This window comes from Cyphellophora attinorum (genome assembly GCF_001299255.1).
Source record: "Cyphellophora attinorum strain CBS 131958 chromosome Unknown Contig13, whole genome shotgun sequence".
NCBI classification, from domain to species: domain Eukaryota; kingdom Fungi; phylum Ascomycota; class Eurotiomycetes; order Chaetothyriales; family Cyphellophoraceae; genus Cyphellophora; species Cyphellophora attinorum.
The window spans coordinates 923,735-945,272 of NW_017253241.1; the positions used below are offsets into that span (position 1 = coordinate 923,735).

The window sequence follows — 21,538 nt, forward strand, 5'->3', positions numbered from 1 at the left end:
ATCTGAATCATTTTGAAAGGATGCAGTCACTTTCATCTGGCGAAAGTAGTGTGCTGGGCTGGATATGAATCGCCAGCAGATTTTGGAGAGAACAACTTGGTCCATACCACAGCAGGGTCGAGAAGATCTCGAGTCTGTTGCTCTGACATAACAGAGGTCTGTCCCAACGGAGGAGGTCCACCATCTTCGCGCTTGCCGCTTCCGTTGATATTGTTTGCGTCTGTCTGAATGACGTCTCTGAGGAAGTTGAGTGCTTTAGGGTAACGAGAGTACAAGCCTGGTCGATGGGGCAGCTCCATCTCCCGATCTCTCTCTGCTAAGCTGTGGAGTAGTTGGCGCTGGAGTTCCTGTATTCGAGGTCGATCAGTGTCATCTGAGAGTGCTGCCAGAACAAGCGCCGAGCTTAGCGCGCTGAATATGAACATCCATGTCCTTAGGGGCACGACACTGAATGATTGCATGTCAACGAAAGCTTGGAGGCAATCAAATGCTCCCTCTTTGCACATGCTTTGTAGATGCTTGCTCTGCTGATCCCAACCCATTCGTGCGCACGCCTTCATCAGTGTTTGTGACATGCACGACACCACAAAGCCTTGCGAAATCCGTAATGAGTAGTATTCAATCCGATCTTGGATGGTCCTGCAATTGGCACGATCCGCGAGTCGAGGTAATGCTTTCTCATGGAGGTGTCGAGCCGTCGCCAGAGCATCTATCTCTGTCTTCAGACTCGACCGCTCGGCTGTTGGATCAGGTCGCGCCGATATAGCTAGCTTGCAGAGGAGCAGCATGCAGTCATTGTACGAGAGATTGTTTGCAGAGCGTACAGGGGGCTCCTCATGCGTGACTTGTACCATCGAAGTCTTGCCGAAACAAAGAGCTAGGCTGTACTCTTGCCAGAGATATGACCACCAAAGCTTGCGGTGCCGAATATTTGTGGCTTCTCGAACGCGAACATCCATGTGCTCTTCGAAGTTCATGCCCTCCTGAAGACCGGCGAGATCTGCCATGCGACCGACCATGCCGAGCGTAGACCAGGCAGCTTCCGGCATGATGTCGTTTTCCATGATTCTAGACACCAGTAGTAAAGCGCCAATGCAATTCTCCTCGGGTCGACCAAGGTAGTCTGCTTGGCGAAGAAGTTCTTGAGCGTTGCGTACTGTATCAATTAGCATAAGCTTTAGCTCAGGCATTAGGCACTCACCATGGTCAGTCACGAAGCTGTCCCGCTCGGAGATAGATAAGTCGGAGTATTGTGCGCCTGTCGCGACGGTAGCTGTGAGAAGTGCTAGCCACGATAGCCGTGCGGCTCGAGCTCTTCCAGTAGAAGAGGCAAGGTCGTAAGTGAGTCGGCCACTACTCATGTCTTCGACATACTGACATACAGCTGCTTCGAACTCTTCCAGATCCGGTATCACAGGATACAGTGGATGGCAGATGGTCTTGTAGACCTCGAAGTACCTCAAAGCAGTCTTGTGGGATGGCAGAAGGTCCTTGAGATCGTGGGAGGCTGGCTGTGAGTATGGTACTGGTTCTATCGGCGCGTAATATCCTGTGTGCTGTGGAGGACCTTGCGTTGTGTGCGGTTGCCATTGCTGCTGAGGCTGAGGTCCTGGAACAACGTTGTAGCTCTTGCTAGGATATGCTATGGCTGGCGGCGCATTCACAGCGGAGCCCCAGCTAGGAACTTGGCCATGGGAGCCGTTGGACGGTGGTCCAGCGGCGTAAGTTGTGCTAGCAGCATGTATACCATCAAGTACACTTTGCGCCGTTTCTGAGGGTCTTGGTTTCTTTGGTCTTGGTGCGCTCGGAGACGTAGCTCCATCACTAGCTCTTGACCTTCGGGTACCTGACCGCGGGGCATCGTCGTTGAAGGTACAGCCGTCGGGTTGGCCGCGCTTTTCACAGTTTGAGCAGGGCTGTCCCTCGCGCTCGAATGCATCGCAGCGTATTTTCCGGCGTGAGCATGGCCCACAAGCTGTTCTACCACCTCGTGGTCTCGCAGTGGTGGACGCCATGGAGACATAGCCGCCGGAAGGTGGTTGAGCTGGCGGAGGGCTCTGGGGAGCTGGCTGTTGGGCCTGTTGAGGCGGCTCCATGGTGCGCAGTGTCGTAGGAGTGACAGACAAGCTACATGGTCGTGTGCGAGAGAAGCCGAGAGCTCAGCAGTTGCTCAATAGCTACGTAGAGCAAGTGCCGTCTGGCAGCGGACTAAGGCGAGCCGAGAGAAGTTTCCGATGCAACGCGCCTGCAGCTCCGTGAGAGCTTCGGTCTCACAGAAAGCGGTCTTCGGCTCAGTTTGGAATATTGACGGGTAGTGCAGGAGGTATGAAACTAGACTGCGCCGGGCACGGGCTGCTGCAGCTTCGTGCAGGGGGGAGGTCTCTGCACCAAGAGTAATATTTAAGGGGAGCACTGAGGTGAGGTGTGATTCTGGCAAGCTCTTTTTGCTCGGTTCGAGCTTGCCCCGCGACTGCCCGCAAGCGTGCGAATGGAATGGGGTATGATGGGCAGTCACGATACCACTCGAAGGAGGAGAGGGAGCTTCGGAGGAGCAACGGGATGGATGCCGGACACGGCGGGCGGTGCTCAGAATTTCGTCCCCCAGTGAGGACTGCTCCTGTGTGTCACCTTAATATCCGTAGCATGCCCGAGTCAGCGATCTGCTAGGGCTGGTCACGGACTGCGGTAGGACTCCTCCCGAAAGGTCAGCAACCTGAAGCACATCTGTCACCCCACCTTACCTCGGTTTGTGCCAATCGAAAAGCTTCGAAGCTTGGCGAAATTATTGTGCCTGTCTCAGTGACGTCAATTTCCACGAGAAAGCATGTGCCCCGCCAAAGACTATCCCCGGCCGCGGCGTTGGAAGAGTGTGTGCCTGAGAGCCTGTCCAAGTTTCCCATGGAGGGACAAGTCATCCGCAGGAGGACGCGATTATCTGGACCACATCCCTGTCTGTGTCGCGTCATGGCTCTGCCACATGTGATGTATAACATACACCAGTAGAACTGCGCTGACTTGGCCCTCTCCCTTTTGATATCGGACGCGCTTATCACAGAGCTGACATACGGATAAAGTCGCGACTACAATAGATGCCCATTGAGCTCAAGGACGACACAGATAACATGGCCGATGAGAAAGAAGAGGCTCAGCCTCAGGAGGAAGCCCAAGAAGTGCAGGAGTCAGATGATGTTCCCAAAGAGAAGGGCTCCGGTGAGCCTACTGGCAGATCGTATCGCATTGCGCACACTGACAACAGCAAACAGACGGCAAATGGTACACCAAGCCCGAAGGCTTTGGCAACGCAGCAGGCGATAAGATCCAAGCAGGTCTGGCGCCTGTCGGCAAGTACGCCGGCAAAGGCCTCGAGACCGTATCGGCGCCTGTTGGCTCCCTCATCGACCCTCTCGTCGGTGGTGTCATGAGAACTGGTGAGGCCTTCGGCGAACAGGCGAATGTAGGATTCGGCAACAAGGAAGGCGGTCCTGCGAAGCAGGCGGAAGCAAGAGAGAAGGAGGCTAAAGAACCATTTGGTGGCAAGGAGCAGAACGCAGACAATCCACTCGGTCTGTAGGACGAAATCGATGCCAGATAACGGCCTTGCAATGCATACGGGAGGTTCAATCATACAAGCGCGCCCACGGTGTTATTGCTACAACTTCCAGATCTCATTCCGCCGTCCTTCCTACCTAGCAGACTCTGCCCATTATCGGACTTCAACTTCCGAGGCCAACCCCCTCATCTTCTCCAACTAACATCATGGGTCAACATCACCATGGACATTCAGGTTGGTTCGTGACCCTGGTGGTATACTAATGAGCACTTTTCTCAATAGACTACCGGCTCACCTCATTCACCACCAACCCAGCTGTGCTCACGCCTGCCTATCGACCTTGCCACACGCCCTCTCTCATCTCGACCAACCCGACCTTGACGATTTGCCTCACCTACCACCCACTCATACCAAACTCATACACCATGGCCGAAGAGCCACCACCACCCCGCCCCTCTCGCACCCTCACCAACCGCGTCGCCATCATCACTGGCGCCGGCGCCCAAGGCAACGGCATCGGCAACGGCCGCGCCTCCGCCATCCTCCTGGCCGCTGACGGGTGCTCCGTCGTCTGCGTCGACCTCAACCTATCCCTCGCCCAAACCACCGTCTCCATGATCGAAGCCGAAGGCAAAGGCCGCGCTATCGCCATCCAAGCCGACGTGACCTCCTCCGCCGACTGCGAGCGCATCGTAACCACCACCCTCTCCACCTTCGGACGCCTGGACATCCTCTTCAACTGCGTGGGCATCGGCGGTGCGCCCGGGACCGCCGTCGACGTCGACATGGACGCCTGGGCCAAAGGGCTGGAAGTCAACGTCTCCAGCATGGTCCGAATGTGCAAATTCGCCATCCCAGCGATGCTCAAAAACGACCGCTCGTTAGGCATCCGCGGGTCAATCATCAACATGGGTTCCGTCGCCGGGCTGCGTGGCGGGACGCCGCACTTGCTGTATCCGACTTCCAAGGGTGCCGTTGTGAACATGACGAAAGCCATGGCGGCGCATCATGCAGCAGACGGCATTCGCGTCAATTGCGTGTGTCCAGGCATGGTCTATACCCCAATGATGTACGGACCCGGCATGAGCGAGGCAGCACGGGAAGGACGCAAGAATCGAAGTCTGTTGAAGATCGAGGGCAATGGCTGGGACATTGGCAATAGTGTACGGTTCCTGGCGGGCGAGGAGAGCAGATGGATCACGGGACATGTGCTGACGGTGGACGCGGGAGCTACTTGTGCGGTGGGAACGGATCTGCCGAGGAGTGCAAGCGTCAATGCATAGTATTGGACCTTCAATGAAACGGGACTCGTAATGAAGCGGATGATCCTGGGTATAACAATTCTTCTTCTGTTCAAGCGATGTATCCTTGTACGTTATGCCTTTTAATTTTGCTGATCCTTCCGGTATAACGTGTCCAAGCCTGGTACTTTTCCCCTTGGTGCGAATTCCTAGACCCAGGCTTGTCGAGCTCTTTGTGCCCGTTTTCTCCTCTGTGTGCCCGTTCTCTTTCATCGCTCACAGAACCACGCCGCTAACACTCAAGACGCCCCCAGTGCCAATCAGCTCCTTGACCACCTCAGCCGCCGGCTCCCGGTCCACGCCCAAGATCATAAGAGCTTCCGTCGGCTCCTTGGGTGTCTGCGGGGTTTGCGTTCCACTGTTCGTCGTATTACCAAACGCACTGCCCTCCCTCCTCAATCCCGCAAGCCGCTGATTCACGGCCTCCATGCCAGTCTTAGCTCCGGCCCCAAAACTTGCCGGCGCAACACTCATGTAGTTGATGTTCACCTCCTCCCTCCCCAAAATACTGCCCACCTGCCCGATCTTGCCCGGACTATCGTAATTATGGCAGATCAACAAGTGTCCCTCTGGCACAAAATTCGTGCTGAATCGATCTAACCGACTGATGAAAGGCGTGTTGTCTGAGCAGTACCCACTAATGACATGCTGACGGTCTGCCTTTACCCGCGAGCCGCCGTCCTTGCCATCCGGACCCAAGTAGCTATCATGCCGGCTCAAGCTCGGCGCACGACTGCTGCTGCGCGCCACCAGTGTGACTAAGCTGGAGAACCCGCCCTGTCCCTGTCCAGAGAAGCCCGGGTCACGGGATTTCTGCTCGTTCACGAAGATGCCACGCTCTTTGGCAACCATTTCGGCGTTGACGATGTTCACGTTTGACAAGCCATCGGAGATGGGTGATACGAGACCTTTGATGAGTGCCGCGAAGAGTGGTTTTGTGGAGCTCATCCCAGCCAGCTCGCCCTCGTAGATCAGGTCGAAGGTGTTGCGATGCTGGACGGTCTTCTCACCGCCAGGCACGCCGGCGATTGGCTGGGAGAAGTGTTGCGTGTACAAGCTGCCCATCTTCTCAACGAGGCGAACAAAGGGCTGCAGGGTTTTGTACTCCTTGGGCACGATGATGGGCGCGTTGACAGCGGAGCGGGGCAGGTCGCCGGCGAGGATCTGGAGGACTTGTTCGCAGACGTCGAGCGAGACGTTTTCTTGCGCTTCGACGGTCGATGCGCCGAGGTGGGGCGTGCAGATGCAGTTGGGATGGAGAAGGAGTTTAGTCAGGGCGCTGTCTGGATTGTCGGAGATCTTGGGTGGTTCTGAGGTGAACACATCGATGGCGGCGCCGGCAAGGTGGCCGGACTCGAGCGCGGCGAGGAGGGCGGGCTCATCGACGATGCCGCCTCGGGCTACGTTAAGAACGCGTGCACCCTTTTTGAGGAGCGCGATCTCGTCTGTGGAGAGCATGCCGCGGGTGGAGGCGAGCATGGGCGTGTGGATGGTGAGGAAGTCGCATTGTGGGAGGAGGGCGTTCAGGGATCCGACGAGCGAGACATTGGCCGCTTCGGCGACGGCGGGCGATGCATAGGGGTCCATGGCGGCGACGCTCATGCCTAGTCCTCGAGCCATGCGGGCCACTATCAGACCGACTAGAAGGGAGGTCAGTACCAGTTCGTCGGCTAGGGTCTTCTGATAGCCTTACCTTTCCCTAGACCGATGATACCCAATGTCTTTCCCTTGACCTCGACACCAACGAACTTGCTCCTTTCCCACTTGCCGGCCTTCATACTGGCGCACGCCTCTGGCACCTTCCTCGCCATGCTCATAAGCAGAGCGATCGTATGCTCCGCCGCTGCCTGAATGTTACCACTCGGCGAATTGACAACCACAATGCCTAGCTTAGTGGCCGCGGGCACATCCACATTGTCGACACCTACACCCGCACGAGCAACGACTTTCAGATTCTTGGCCGCAGCGAGCAGTTCCTTTGTGACCTTGGTCTCTGATCTGACGAGCAGGGCGTCGTATTGTGGAATGATCTCGATCAGTTGTTCTGGGGTCAGCTTGCTGACTTCATCTACGTGAAGTGTTTTCCTAAGCATGGACAGGCCATCTGGTGACAGCTTCTCGGGACATAGGACCTTGGGCTTGTCGACGTGGCCATTGGATGATGGATCCGACGTCATTGTCGCGTGTGGGTGAGGGCGGTGGATGTCAGGCTGGACGAACAATCTCGACTTACGAACCCGAAAGCAAGCAAGTCAGGCCAGCTCAATTTATGGAAAGAGCAGATGTAAGATCAGCAGGAGGACACTGGAGTCATTACCAATACCGCAGAAAATTGTTTTCAGAAAGCGATGTTGCGGACTTTGGAATCACTCGTTTGCTCAATTTTCACTGTGCGTGACAGGCTCCTTCGGTGCATGATGTCGATGATAATTGGTGCGCCAGAACGCGTCGTGAAGAAAAGCATGCACATGTTTGGTGGGATGGAAATGAAGCGAAAACCGGAGGACGCGGGGTGGCGCGAGTTTACCCCACGGGGCTCGTGCATGGCCTGAGTCTTCCAGGCTGTATATCGCCTTTGGCACAACAGAGATGGAACATGACACCATACGCATATACCAAACGAGTATTTTTGGGTCAACGTGCCGTCCGTAGCTCCTGTGTCCCATGTCTGAAATCAGCCTAATATTCAAGGGCCTCTGTGAACAGATTGCGAAGTTGTTCCCTCTCCTCATTCACCTCCTCGCTCAGATTCGGCGCCAGCATTAAGACTCTCCTTTGAGGTAACGTTCCCTCCACGAGCTCATCAATATGGCTCTCCGTAAATCCAAGCGGCTTCAAGCCGCGCGGCTGATCGCCCAAATCGACTAAGAATTTCTGTATAGCCTCGCCGAGCACCTCACCAGCGCTTTCCTTCTTCACTTGAGACACATCCACACCAAACGCTTCAGCCGCGGCCAAATGCCGTTCAGGATTGCTTGCACCGGTAAATTTGAACACTGCTGGAGCCGTTACTGCCACACTGACACCATGTGGAATGATATTGCTTTCAATCTGGTAGCCAGCGTGCTTGTAGCCAGGGTTCTGCCCACTGATGGGATAGCTCATACCGTGACACAGATGGACACCGGCATTTCCGAAGCCGACACCCGCCAGGGTCGCAGCAAGCAACATTTCGCTTTGTGCTTCGAAGTCGTCTGGATCTTTGGCTGCTCGCGGCAGGTACTTTACAGTGGAGTGCAAGGCCTTCAACGAGAAGATATCGGAAATGGGGTTGGCACCTTGATATGCAGGTCGGTTGATGGGGTTTTCTGGTCGAGGCGACCGCTCGTGGTAGGGAATGGCCGTCCATGATTCCAGTGAGTGACACAGAACGTCCAGTCCAGATGAGGCGTGGACGGCAGACGGCATGGTTCTCGTGTTGATCGGATCGCATATGCCGAGTGTTGGTTTCAGGTTGCGATGCGCAATGCCAGTCTTTGCCTTTTTCTCGACCAGGTCAAAGATGGCCGTGCCAGTCGTCTCAGAACCAGTTCCAGCCGTAGTCGGGACGGCAACGAGCGGAAGCAGTTTACCTGTGATAGGTAAGCCCTTCCCGAGCGGCGCATTGACAAAGTCCAGAAAGTCTGCATCTGGAAAACACGTGTACAAGTTCATCAGCTTAGCAGTGTCGATGACCGAGCCTCCACCAACAGCTAGGAAAGCATCAGGTTGGTACGGCTTCGCAAAAGCGATTGCCTCTTTGATCGATGAATCCTTTGGCTCGGTACGGCATTTGTCGTACACGGTGAACTCGATGCCTGCCTTGTTCAGACCCTCCACGACTTGTTTCATTGCGTCGAGCTTAGTGACGTTCGCATCAGTCACTACGCAGACTCGCTTTGCGCCCAGATTTTGCATGTCCATTCCGACCTCTTTGGTGCACCCAGGGCCAAATCGGATCGAGCTCGCTGCCATCTCAAAGGCATAGTCCTTGCTCCGCGAATGGTCAATCGGCGTGGCCAGCCGGCGACGAGCTTCGCCGAAGACGGCTGGTCCATGATGATGATTGGGATTCGAGTGGCAGGGGCAGGTTGGTGGATGTGTGAATTGTACAGCTCGTAGGAGCGAGGAGGACCGCTGTGCAGCTGTCCTTGCGACTCGGATTGCAGGAGAGAAAGACATGGCGCGCTGTCGGGCGGGGCAGTTGCTGCTCGGAGGGAGCTTCCACGGATGACCTCGCTGGTGCTGAACCTAGAACGTTAAATTCGTGCTTGAGAGGTCGTGATCTCCCTTAGATATTATGTATAGATTGAATACGGCGCATTCGCCGATAAATGCAGACGTCAAAGGCAGGGCTAAGCCATCTCTTTCCTCCCATAGTCCGGGGAAATGCCTTTACAGCTCCCTCCAACGCCTCCAACGCTCCTCCAACGTGGACCTCGGCATGCCAAACGCGACAATCATTGGTGAGCCCAGCTAGCCCAGGAAGGCGCCGCTTGAAAGGGCGTTCTTGCCCGTGCCGGTCATTGGAGAGAAGTCCAGACCTGCAGGCTTGGGATCTGACACGACCTCGAGCACAAGGTTGCAGTTCCTGACATCACTGTTGACGTGGTGTCGAAAGGTAGGTGATTCGCTTCGCTCTGTCAAGCAGAAAACATAATCATGCGTGAGGGGCTTCATGATCGTGACTGCCACATTTTACTAGAATTTGTACTTGATGAGTTCGAGCATCAAGTCTCTTTTTCGCCTTGACCAGATAACGAAGCAGGTTCCGAAGTACATCAGACCGTAGGCGCTGGCTTGTTTCTGTGCAAGTTCTTGGCAAGCTGACATCTATTCCAGGTACGCGACAATCTCGACGACTAGCAAGATGGATCAGTCAAAATGGAAGTTCAACCATACTATGCTGCGGGTCAAAGACCCAAAGAAGTCCATCGCCTTCTACGAACTCATCGGCATGACCGTGGTCCAAGAAATGCCAATGAAGGAAATGGGCTTCACCAACTACTTCCTCGCTTACGACGGCAAGACCTCTGCTTCGACCGGCAAACACTGGACCGACCGCGAAGGCGTCCTGGAGCTCTGCCATAACTACGGCACCGAGGACGACCCAAACTACGCCTCCCACAACGGCAACAAAGACCCCAAGGGTTTCGGCCACACCTGCATCTCAGTCGACAACATCCAGGCCGCGTGCCAGCGCATCGAGGACGCGGGCTACAGGTTCCAGAAGAAGCTCACCGATGGCCGTATGCGCTCGATTGCGTTTGCGCTGGATCCCGACAACTACTGGGTGGAAATCATCGGGCAGAATAGTGTTGAAGAGACGGAGGGCGTGAAGGAGACTGATACGCAATCGTATCGGATGAATCATTCCATGATTCGTGTCAAGAATCCGGAGAAGAGCTTGAAGTTCTACCAGGATATTTGCGGGATGACGCTGCTCAGGACGAGTGAGCAGAAGGAGGCGGAGTTCACGCTGTACTTCCTGGGATATCCTGGTGACTATGACATCAACAAGAAAACATCCAACGGTGTCAATCCGCTCGCGGGCAAGGAGGGTATCCTGGAGCTGACTTGGAACTATGGAACTGAGAAGGAAGAGGGCCAGGTGTATCACAACGGCAACGACAAACCCCAAGGTAAGCTATACACTCGTGAAAATGAATGCAAGGCTAATCATGCAGGCTTCGGGCACATCTGTCTGAGTGTCGACGACCTCGACAAAGCGATGGAGCACTTCGAGAACAAGAAGGTGAACTTTAAGAAGAGATTGACAGATGGCAAGATGAGGAACGTTGCTTTCATTCTGGATCCTGTGGGTTGCGCTTCCATTACGACCGCTGCCCGTGCTAATCATGCTTGCAGGACAATTACTGGGTCGAGATCATCCAGAACCAGGCTATCAAGAATACTGGGGTGTAGTATCGCCCTGGAGCCAACCTCTTTGAGCAACTTGCGGACCACCTCGTGCACAATGTTCACCCGGAACGTTGGCGAAAAAACCCTCGCTATTGAGTCTTTGTACTATCACAGCCGAGAACGCCGTTTGCTGGCATTCCGACACCCGGGAGGGCAGGTTCGCGCACCACTTCCTCGAGCAGTCCTCGACGCGTGCCATCCCTCGATAGATTCAGGCATTCCCTTAGGAGGAGCCTTCTGTAGCATGTTAACGAAGAGCGTTGAACCTGTGCAACTCGACCATTACCACCGATGACCTCTATGCTGCTGCTGCCCCTGTGAGTGGCCGCTCTGTCAACCTTCGCGATGCCGACCTCCCTCACATGGCAAAATCGAATTCCGCAAACCCCTCCTTAAAAGCCTCCGCCTCCGCCTGCTCAAACGCCAACTCCTCCGCCTCCGGCATCAGACACGCCCGCCAATCAACCCTATCCTCCAATTGCAGTATCCCCGCCATGACCTCCCGCCCAAACTGCACATTGAACTTGCCTTCCTCGGGAATTTTGAAGAACATAGACGTCGTCTCCCCACCATCCCCCTCCGTACCATTGGCCTCCTGATCCGCCTTCTCGACTGGATTTGTCGAGGGCCGCCAGATCCACACTCTGAAGAAATTGTTTCGCTCCTCAAGCAACTTCTCTGGGTCGCAGTCCTGAAAAGTGCCGTATTTTCGATTCTCCGCCGCCAGCTTGAACGCGCCCTGCACCAGGCCCCTCTTGATCTTATCCGCCTCGACGGGCAGCAACTGCCAATGAAAATGTCGAATGCCGATCCGATTGACCTCATAGCACACCGTGCCCAGTTCGCCATTCGCCTTGGCGCCGACCATACGATTCAGCGCTTTCCGGTACAGCGTCATCTCGTCGAACTCGGTCTGGAGCTCTTCTTGGGGACGGCGGCCCTGTGAGATTTCGTCGAAGGCGTGGTACATGGGGATGATGAGGCTGTGGCCGGAGAAGTTGGTCAGTTGGGGGAAGGTGGTTGATTCCGGGAGAGGGCCGCGGAGGATTGAGAGAACGGATTCGGAGCCGATGGAGACGACCATGTGTTCTTTGAAGTCGGCTTTGCCGACGCACATGAAGCAGTCGTTGGGATTGGAGGAGTGCTTGTCGAATCTGCCGCGCTTACGGCCATGGCGGTGGTTGTCGTGGCCGTTGTAGCGGCCGTAGGCTTGGTCTTGATCTTCGAGGCGGGGTCTCTTGCGAGGAGGGGAGCCGGTGAGGAAGGGGAGTTTGGTCCAGGTTTCTGCTGGTGGTGGGCGGGAGGTGTCGAGGGTAAAGGCTGATACCCATTCTTTCGTGGGATTGGAGACGCTGGCTAGGCTTTTGAAGCGGGTGTATTTTGGTTCTTCGAGGGAGTCGTATTCTTGCTTTTGTTGGAAGACTTCGCGCTCCCACATGCCGGAGGGGCTTGATGAGAAGTGGTACCATGGCTTCAGTGCTTGATTGAGCTCGGCGAGGGATTGTGCTCCTGCTTCGACGGCGACGCCTTCAGGCAGGTCGACCTGTGAGAGCCTGTGAATATTGGCCGGCCATTGATTGGTGAGGAGGATGTGAGCTGAGTGAGCACCTTTGAGGCTCTTCGTGTCTTGACTGAGGAACAGGGGATCAGTCTTGCCTAGGCTCTGGGTCACGGAGGCCTCGTTCTCGACCAGCTTTCCGCCTACTGTGACGACTCGAATGCCTTCAGCAGTGGTGAACGTGCCCTTCCGTCCAGCATAGATCAGATTCGAGACCACTTCATCTGAATTCTCCAGCCTCTCAGCAACCTTGGTAGGCAGTGCTTGGTCTCCCACTGAAAAGTATGTCGGCAGCGGCACCTTGATCTCGCCGTTCAGGAGGCCGCCCAGATCAGCTTCGGTGGCTGCGTCTTTCCCGAATACATCGCCGATAATGATCGCAAACGAGAATGACTGTTTCGTATGGAGCTTGGTGATCTTGGTGAAGGCATGCTGGAGCTGACCTTGGATCGCACCGACAACCAGCACTTTGGCTGCCCCCATCGTGCCGCTTTCGACCTCTAGAGGCTCCGAGTAGACTGGACACCTTGCACCTATACTGGGATTGCTCTTGTCGTGCTATGGTCGAATCCTATAGCGGCAAGAAAAAGGTCGGGACAAGAGTATTGCAGGTGCGAAGAGGTCTTCATATAGGGCCGAAGTTTCCATTACAGGCTCCATAGTTGTAGTGAATGTTCATCATAGTCCATTCACCTACTTCGACTTCGATCTCAACTTCGAGTGAAAGATGAATTCGAGGTTGCGTCTTGGCGCGTTCGCTCGATCTCGTCTACACTGCACGTGATGAATTCTTGTCATTCAGCGTTCCCTGCCCAGGTGGATCGTCTGCGGGGAACTCAAAAAAAGTCGTAGGTCAACTCCAACTCGACGAACGTCAACGTAAAACACTTACAGGACTCTACAGCGACAGCGATCACGTATGTCAGGCTAGCGGAGCGCTCGAGATCCCTGACGATGCTGCCAGACGTCCATTTTCGGTAATACCGCACTTTGCGACAGCCCGAGTCGCCATCATGTCAAGAGTGTCCCGGAAGACGAAGCCTACGCCGTCCCAGAACAAGCATGTCTTCGAGCCGTTCTCTAGGCGCATCGCACGCCTCAAGATTGACCCGATACACACAGTCAAGGGCCGAACGCCGCTCGACGACGGTTCAGACTTGTCGTACAGCTTCTTCCGAGTTGCGCTCGACGAGTGGTCTTCCCTCAACCTGACGACTACTTTCACCAGTTTCCTGCGCAGTGTCAACGGCATCAGCGAGACTTTGCCACAGCTACTGCACCATGCAGACACCGTCTTCAACCTACTTGTACAACACATCGAGAAGCGAGATGCGTTGGCTCTTGAGCCGTTGCTGGATTTGACGGCGCATTTCGCCCATGATTTGGGACAAGAGTTTGAGCAATATTTCGAGCGACTCGTCACTCTGATTGCGAGTGTTGCTGCCGGTAGCGAAGCCTCAGACGTTGTGGAGTGGTCTTTCACATGCCTGGCATGGATGTTCAAGTATCTCGCACGTCTGCTGGTCCAGGATCTGCGACCACTATTGACTATCTTCCGGCCATACTTGACCTCGCGCAAGGAACATGTATCTCGTTTCTCAGCGGAGTCACTGGCTTTCCTGATCCGGAAAGCAGCACTGCTCTATCCGAAGAACCAAGTTCCTTTGACTACTGCCATATCCCATCTTCTAGAGTCAGCAGTCGACCAGCCTTCACAAGTGGGTGTCATGACTTTGTTGACCGAGAGCTGTCTTGGCGTCGATGTCGAACTACACGCTGGAGCAAGGCATCTTGTTCAGTGCTTGCTTTCGAATGCTTCGAGTGGGAAAGACCAGGCCACGGCGCAGACCATTGTGAGTGGCGTGCTTATCGGGCTTATCCATGAGAGTGATGGTGCAAGCTTTCAGCCAATCGCGAAGCAAGTCTTGGACTTGGCTAAAGTCGCGACCGCCGGAAATGATACCGACAGAATCAACTTTTCGGTCAGCATGTTACAAGTAATTGTCGGAGGCCGGAAAGGCATCAGGGTGTCAGCCTGGAAGGACATTATAGCCACCTTTATTGACCTGATCAACGCTGTTAACAGCAATGCAACCGAGCAGACAACACAACAGAGACTCCTCACTTCGGCCCTAATCCTCCAAAATGCTCCGGCTGGTGGTCTTCTTCCGATGGTAGGTTCTCTGCTCGATGCCTCAATCAAAAGCCTCTCAGCCACCTGGTTCTTCACTTACTGCACCATGGTGGCGAGTCTGGGAAAAGAACGATTCCAACAATTCGTCTTACCGCACCTCCAGAACTTCGTCACGTCAAACTTCTCGGACGACGAGACTGCATTACTCTTCACTCTTGACCAGTTGCGTAAGCAGGAAGCTATTGTGGTCGAAGATGGAGCATCGAACAGTCTCAAGTCGCCCAAGGTCTGGGACGAGTCTATTGCCTCGCGCTTGAAGGATGCCACCAGTGGTACGCTGCCTGATGCATGGTTTGTAGGCGTTTCTCGATTGCCGCACAACGTTCGCCTGTCCACGGATAGATCAACGCTCTTCCAATGTATGAAGCAAAGAGTGATCCGGCAGCTCCGATCGGGTAGACTTGAGGATCTCAAGTCTCACATCATCGCCGGATCATTCTTCGAGAGCGTCGTCGACCTTGCATCCGACCCATCAGAGCTGGCGGACTTATTCGACGAGCTGAAAGGCGTACTTCTGCAGCTATGGTCACTCACACCTTACCTTCGAGCCGTCAACGCCCTACTTAGGCGACACCCCGGAACAGTCAACCTTTTCGGCTCAGACCAATACCAAATCCAGGAAGTACTGGTGTCTAATCTGCTGCTTCGGTCCACTGACGTCCGAGAAGAATCGCTGATCCTCCTCAATTCGATTGCACAATCAAGTGGAGATTCATGGATGGTACAAGTGCTCGCGAACTTGCTATCGATCCTACGGACACCATACATACCGGCCAACGCCCGCACAATCTCGATGCTCATTCGGAAATTGCCTCAACAACAACGGGCTTCTCCCAAAGATTCTATCCTAGAGCTCGTTATTCCGAACTTTTGCTTAGGCATCTTGTCACGATACCACGACCAGGCAAGGAGAGATGTCTGTCGAGCCCTAGGCGAGATGATAGAAGATTCAGCACTCGAGGATACCATAATGGACATACTGGTGTCCTGGCTGATCACTCCCGCCATCAAGGACTTGCCAAAGCTTAAAGATGTTGCCTCACCTGTTACATCGTCCGCATTCGAGGACATGTCGCTTCTGCAGGCACGGAGCGCAGCAGAGGCCATCTGCAACCAGTTCGAGGATCCAGCAGGGCAGCTTGTAGCAGATGCTGAACTCGAGCATCAAATACCAAAACCTGGGCCGCCTCCACAGGGCAGGAAACTGGCACTTGATGTACTCACAGAGATGGTGTCGCTCGCCGAGAAAAGATCAAAGTTTGTTACGCCAGTATTCCTAGATGCACAGTTTACAAAGAGTGTTCACGATGCCACACGCTCAGACTCTTCGACCTCCTCGCACACTTTGAGCGCCGAGGGGTCTAATGAGGATTGGTCACTGTCGGAAAGGAAGGCTTTCATCACACTATTCGCCAACTTCAAAAATCCTCGGGTGCTCTACCGTGCTACTGAAGTTTACGACAAGCTATTCGAACTTCTCGCAAACGGCAATGTCGATATCCGGAAACAGGCTCTTCTGACCATCCTTAAGTGGAAGAATGCGGCATTGCAGAAGCACGAGGAGGTGCTGCTGAAGGTCGTGGACGAGAAGATCCCAAGCACGGAAATCGGCGTCATCCTAAACGCTGAGTCAGAGGACAACCCTGTGAAGACCGACGAACGAGGCGACGTCCTCCCAGTTCTGCTGAGACTTGTCTATGGCCTACTTGTCGGACGCTCCGGCACACACGGGTCACAGGAGTCGCGAAGGAAAACGTTGCTTCGGATGCTTTTCCGCATGCAGCCTTCCGAGATAGCTTCGTATCTTGAAATTGCCATCGGCAAATTGCAAGACGTGCGCTTGCTTCAGGATGGAGGTCTTTCCATCGATGCCCTACAGCACGAAGTCACGACTCCCGATCAGAGATACGGATTTCTGCGGATGACACTATCCACGATTCAGACGCTACAGACCACCTTTGCGCCATTCGGAAATCAAGTTATCGAAGCGATACTATACTGCACAATGAGATCTTCGACGATTCTTGAGTCTCTGCCTGAAGTCTCGAACAGCCTCGAGAGATCAACACGACGTACGGGCCTCGAGTGCCTGACAAGCTTGTTCGAGATCAGAGCAGAGATTGAATGGACCGTGTACATGCCGTTGATCTACTCTCAGTTACTCATTCCTCGGCTCGAGTCCTTCGCGAATGACAACATACAAGCAGTGTCGGTCCAGCTGCGTCTAGTTGCTCAATGGTGCTCAGATCCCGACTTCGTCAGCTTTCTGGTCAGCCATGATGACCGTTTGCTCGAGTCTTTGTGGCAGATACTATCCTCCACCAGCACGAAGCCGGAGGTCAAGGTCTTCATCCTCGAAAACATGCTGCTCCAGTTGCTCGGTCACGTTAAGGAACAGCATCACGGAGCCACCATTGGCATACTTGAGCAGCACCAAACGACGATAGTGCTAGCTCTTTCGAACAACCTGCAGGCCGCACCGCCCGCCGATGTCCTGAAGAGTATCAGCACAGTACTGCTGGAGGTTGCGCCGCATACCAAGTCAAATGGTAGCAGTGAAAGCATTATTGGACTGCTCATTGACTTGGTCATATCCAGTAAGCATAGGCTGACCCCAGCAGTGAAGTCGAAAGCACTGGCGGCAATCAACGCCCTGCTCGATGCAGAGAACTCTGTCTCATCTGGCGGTGTTGTGAACAAGCTATTCAATGCTATCTCCTCGCTCTTCGACTACTTTAGAGACTCGGCGAATCGACTGGTACTAAGCAAGATCTTGCAGAGCTTAGCTCGAACCGATCGATCCATCGACCTCGCAGCCAAATTGTGCTTCGACCTGAATTCCATGTCTCCCGATCAATTGGACGAGCCAGATTTCGACCGCCGTCTGCGAGCTTTTCAGCGATTGGCGACTCTAGAAGTGGATAGTGGTGGCTTGGTTACGTGGCGGCCTGTTGTGTATAATTTGCTCTTCTTCTGCAAGGACGAGGACTTCAACATACGATCTAACGCGGTGTCAGCACTCCGGTCATTCATCAAGAGGGCCTCTGGCATGGATACACTGTTAAAAGGGATCGTCCTGCAATCCGTGCAGAAAGGCATTACGCACGACTCCGAACTTGTTCGAGCAGACTTTGTTGCTCTATTCGGGCTGCTAGTGGAGCATTGTGAGGACCCGCGATTGATTGCTTTGAGACCATTGCTCTTTGGCAACGACGAAGAAGCAAGCTTCTTCGCCAATGTCCTGCACATTCAGCAGCACAGACGACTCAGAGCAATCCGACGACTCGTCAGCGAGGTCGAGAAGGGCACTATTGACGCACAAAGCGTTGGTCAGGTCTTCCTTCCTCTCCTGCAAAAGTTCATCAAAGACGAATCACTGGACGAATCCGCTCAGGGAATGAAGGGTCAGAGCCTTGCGGCTATGGGCACGCTTTTACAGTGGATTCGATACAGCCAATTCAAGGTCATCTTCAAGCAGTATAAGGCCGAACTGGAGAACGAAGATCATCAGAAGACCGCGATCAAGATGCTCGGTCAAGCCACAGATGCCGTGCTGCAAGCTTGGCAGGACAGAAATGCTGCAAAGGAGCAGCTCTCACACCTGGCAACATCTCTGCCAGAGGACGCTTTGCTTACTCAAGATATCAAGGAGCAACTGTATCCAAAGTTGGCAGATTTTGTCCACTTCCGTGATGAGGCCGAGATGAGTGCGAGACTGCCCGCCGCGATCATCGCAATCAAGCTGCTCAAACTACTACCAGTTGACCAGTCCCAAATTCTATCAGCTCCGGTTGTGCTAGATGTGGCCAACGTCCTTAAAAGCCGTACGCAAGAATCTCGGGACGCAGCTCGTGGTGTGCTGATTGAGATTGTTGGTCTCCTTGGTCCCGAGAGCGTGCAATTTGTGCTTCGCCAGCTTCGGTCTGTCCTTCAGCGTGGCTATCAGCTGCATGTGCTATCCTATGTCGTGCATGCGATTCTCGTAAAGATGGCGCCGGAGGCTCAGCTAGGTGACCTGGACTATTGCATTGAAGATCTCACTGCAGTCATTATGGACGACACCTTCGGCAGTGCTGGGCAGGAGAAGGACAACGAAGACTATATCAGCAGCATGAAGGAAGTCAAGAGTAAGAAGAGCCCGGATACCATGGAGCTTCTCGCTCGGAGCACGAGTCTCGATCATCTTGGTCAGCTCATCAAGCCAATCACTGTTGTGCTCACAGGGTTCCTGCGAACGAAGCAGGTCAGGCAGGTTGATGAGCTGCTTCGCCGCATCGGGGTCGGTCTGGCAAGAAATCCTGCCGCAAGCGAGCGAGGCCTGCTGGTGTTTGCTTTCCAATGCATTCAAGCATTTTACCGCGAGAAGGCGGTGCCCAGGCTCGCCGAGAAGACGACCGATGAGAAGAATAGAGAACGCTTTTTGCTGCAAAAGCCAAGCGCTCGTGGAGAAGGCACACACTCAGCCAACCTGTTCAAGATCGCACGGTTTGCGATCGATCTCGTACGCTCAGCATTCTTGAAGCATAATAACCTGATGACACCGGAAAATGTTCATGGATTTCTTCCAGTCATTGGTGACGCACTCGTGGAAGGCCAGGAAGAGGTCAAGATATCGGCGCTGCGACTTGCTTCCGCGGTTGTTAAGCTTCGGATGCCAGAGCTTAATGAGAAGTGTCCTGTCTTCGTCCTGGAAGCCGTCAAAGTGGTCAGGAATTGTACGCATACGAACGAGGAAGCCGCTCAAGCCGCGCTGAAGCTTATTGCTGCGATTTTGCGTGAACGGAAGAGTGTCAAAGTGCGGGACTCTGATGTCGCCGAGGTCCTCAAACGTATCACACCCGATCTCGAAGAGCCTGATCGCCAAGGCGTGACATTTGCCTTCATCCGAGCGGTCTTGGCCCGAAAGCCGTATCAGCTGCCTGAGGTCTATGAGGTCGTCGACAAAATCGCCATAATCATGGTTACGAGTCATTCGGCTGGCGCTCGCGACGTGGCCAGAGGTGTGTACGTCCATTTTCTGGTCGAGTACCCACAAGCAGCCGGCCGCTGGTCTAAGCAGCAACGTTTCCTCATCAAGAACTTGGAGTATGACTACCATGAGGGTAGGCAGGCGGTGATGGAAGCCATCAATACCTTGCTTGCAAAGACTTCTGGAGAGATCACACAACATCTGATCGCGGCCTTTTTCATTCCTATCGTCCTTCGCATGGCCAATGATGAGCACGAGGGCTGTCGTGACTTGGCTGGTGCGCTGCTCGGTCAGCTCTTCGTCAGAGCTGATGTCCAGCGCTTGCAAGGAATGCTCGAGCCGTTGGAAGGATGGCTTGAACAGAGCGAGAACGAAGCGCTGCTAAAGCTCAGTCTACAAGCCTTCAGTGTGCTGTTTGCGCAGCGGGAAGGGCTGGAAGAGCAACTGGTGCTGTGCCGGATGCGTATTGCAACGATCCTGGGTTCATCATCCCACGAAACCGAAACCTTGGAGGCGAGGATCCAGGCACTTCGTCTCTGGGCTGTACTTGTTCAGACCCGGCCATCGTCCACGATGACGTCTAAGTCTGAGTCCATCTGGAAGCACATCAGGACTCTCTTGAGCTTCAACATACCGGAGCGCACGCTCGCCGCGTCCCTTGTACGTTCATTCCTAGAGGCGTGTCCGGCCAAGTTGTGGTCCAAGTTGCCGCTCATCAACTCTCACGGCTCGGCGTGGGATACGACAGCAATGCAACTCCTGCTGCGGAGCTGCGTGAGAATCATCAAGCTCAACCAGGGCGACCAACACCTCAGCGACGAGGTTGTCACCATCACCACTCTTATAGCCAATTCTGCACCCACCAACGGCCTCACCATATCCGTCAAGAGCGAGGTTGATAGCACCGAATCAGCTTCAGCTTCCGACGAGGACGAGGACGAGACTCCCGCACAGCCAACCTCAATCCCCGCAACGCGCTACCTCCTCGACCAGCTCGCATACGTCCTCCGCCGCGAGCTGCCCAAACACACAACGGCGACTCTCTTCCCGAAAATGACCGCCCTTCAACTCCTCACGACTCTCGTCCCAACCCTACCCACCACTTCCCTGGCCCAACAACAGCTCACAATCCTCCTCCTTCCCCTCCTGCACCTCACATCTCCAACAACCAACGCGCCCTTCTCCGCCGACCCGACCTTTGCAGCCTCCTACAACACCTTGACCACATCCGCGCAGGAAGTCATGGGCCTATTACAAGAACGCGTGGGTGACGCAGCGTACATGGCCGCGCTAACAGCGGCATCGAAGATTGCGCGGCAGAGGAGAGAGGAGAGGCGGCGAAAGCGCGTGGTGGAGCAGGTGGCGGATCCGGAACGGGCGGCCCGGGTGAAGCGCATCAAGGGCCAGCGGACGAAGGAGCGGAAGAGGGAGGTTAGTGGGGTTATGGGGTCCCGCAGGAAAGCAAGAGGTTGGTAGCACGAAGCAGTTCAGCTCATGATGCGATGAAGGTACGAACGGGCGTCTGGGGCAATGAATCGTACTTAGGTATTCAAGTTTTGTGATGCACTGCGAAGGCGTTAGAATGACGGTGAACATGCCCGCGACAGCGCCGAGGAAAAGTGTGACAAGATACCCAAGGTAGACAAATGGTCTAGTGTAGAGAAGTTTCATTTGCTCTTTCCCGACGAGAAGAGGCAGCAGGCGGACCAGACAGCCGCGATACGTAATTCGATCACTCGTGGTCGTTGAATCCTGGCTGTGAGCGTATGACAAGTTTGGAGGCTATATTGATACAAATCTAAGCATCCTGAGATGGGTTGTACATTCGCCTCTGTTCGAGTGAAAAGGGAGGTTGAAGACAGACGATGAAGGCGGTGGTTGAAGGTGAGTGTTGAAGGTGGCGGTTGAAGACAAAAGTTGAAGAGAGACAGTGAAGGCGGCGGTTGAAGGTGATAGTTGAAGGTGAAAGTTGAAGATGATGGTTGAAGGCGGCGGTTGAAGGCGGTGGTTGAAGGCGGTGGTTGAAGGCGGTGGTTGAAGGTGGTGGTTGAAGGTGGTGGTTGAA

The 21,538-nt window shown here is 54.5% G+C and overlaps 8 protein-coding genes across 8 annotated transcripts; 4 read left to right on the forward strand and 4 right to left on the reverse strand.

The window, feature by feature from the left end:
* Window positions 1–32: 32 nt before the first annotated feature.
* On the reverse strand, window positions 33–2,096 carry AB675_11602 (uncharacterized protein; the record flags this gene model as incomplete). The annotated part of the gene is made up of 2 exons (XM_018140464.1): window positions 33–1,156; window positions 1,202–2,096. The coding sequence occupies 2 exons, from the start codon at window positions 2,094–2,096 to the stop codon at window positions 33–35; spliced, it is 2,019 nt and encodes a 672-aa protein (XP_018000008.1).
* A 993-nt stretch (window positions 2,097–3,089) lies between these two features.
* AB675_11603 (uncharacterized protein) lies at window positions 3,090–3,571 on the forward strand (the record flags this gene model as incomplete). The annotated part of the gene is made up of 2 exons (XM_018140465.1): window positions 3,090–3,210; window positions 3,264–3,571. The coding sequence occupies 2 exons, from the start codon at window positions 3,090–3,092 to the stop codon at window positions 3,569–3,571; spliced, it is 429 nt and encodes a 142-aa protein (XP_017999989.1).
* Window positions 3,572–3,772: 201 nt separating this feature from the next.
* Window positions 3,773–4,833, forward strand: AB675_11604 (Bacilysin biosynthesis oxido BacC; the record flags this gene model as incomplete). The annotated part of the gene is made up of 2 exons (XM_018140466.1): window positions 3,773–3,788; window positions 3,833–4,833. 2 exons carry the CDS (start codon window positions 3,773–3,775, stop codon window positions 4,831–4,833), a joined length of 1,017 nt encoding a protein of 338 aa, XP_017999821.1.
* Window positions 4,834–5,067: 234 nt separating this feature from the next.
* On the reverse strand, window positions 5,068–7,028 carry AB675_11605 (D-3-phosphoglycerate dehydrogenase 2, chloroplastic; the record flags this gene model as incomplete). Its single annotated transcript, XM_018140467.1, has 2 exons — window positions 5,068–6,491; window positions 6,545–7,028. The coding sequence occupies 2 exons, from the start codon at window positions 7,026–7,028 to the stop codon at window positions 5,068–5,070; spliced, it is 1,908 nt and encodes a 635-aa protein (XP_018000086.1).
* Window positions 7,029–7,530: 502 nt separating this feature from the next.
* AB675_11606 (Hydroxyacid-oxoacid transhydrogenase, mitochondrial) lies at window positions 7,531–9,012 on the reverse strand (the record flags this gene model as incomplete). Its single annotated transcript, XM_018140468.1, has 1 exon — window positions 7,531–9,012. The coding sequence occupies one exon, from the start codon at window positions 9,010–9,012 to the stop codon at window positions 7,531–7,533; it is 1,482 nt and encodes a 493-aa protein (XP_017999897.1).
* Window positions 9,013–9,700: 688 nt separating this feature from the next.
* On the forward strand, window positions 9,701–10,755 carry AB675_11607 (Lactoylglutathione lyase; the record flags this gene model as incomplete). The annotated part of the gene is made up of 3 exons (XM_018140469.1): window positions 9,701–10,472; window positions 10,518–10,648; window positions 10,699–10,755. 3 exons carry the CDS (start codon window positions 9,701–9,703, stop codon window positions 10,753–10,755), a joined length of 960 nt encoding a protein of 319 aa, XP_017999871.1.
* A 355-nt stretch (window positions 10,756–11,110) lies between these two features.
* On the reverse strand, window positions 11,111–12,793 carry AB675_11608 (CWF19-like protein; the record flags this gene model as incomplete). Its single annotated transcript, XM_018140470.1, has 1 exon — window positions 11,111–12,793. The coding sequence occupies one exon, from the start codon at window positions 12,791–12,793 to the stop codon at window positions 11,111–11,113; it is 1,683 nt and encodes a 560-aa protein (XP_017999992.1).
* A 530-nt stretch (window positions 12,794–13,323) lies between these two features.
* Window positions 13,324–20,904, forward strand: AB675_11609 (U3 small nucleolar RNA-associated protein 20; the record flags this gene model as incomplete). Its single annotated transcript, XM_018140471.1, has 1 exon — window positions 13,324–20,904. A coding segment is annotated over one exon (7,581 nt), but the record flags the coding sequence as incomplete, so codon positions are not given.
* Window positions 20,905–21,538: the final 634 nt, after the last annotated feature.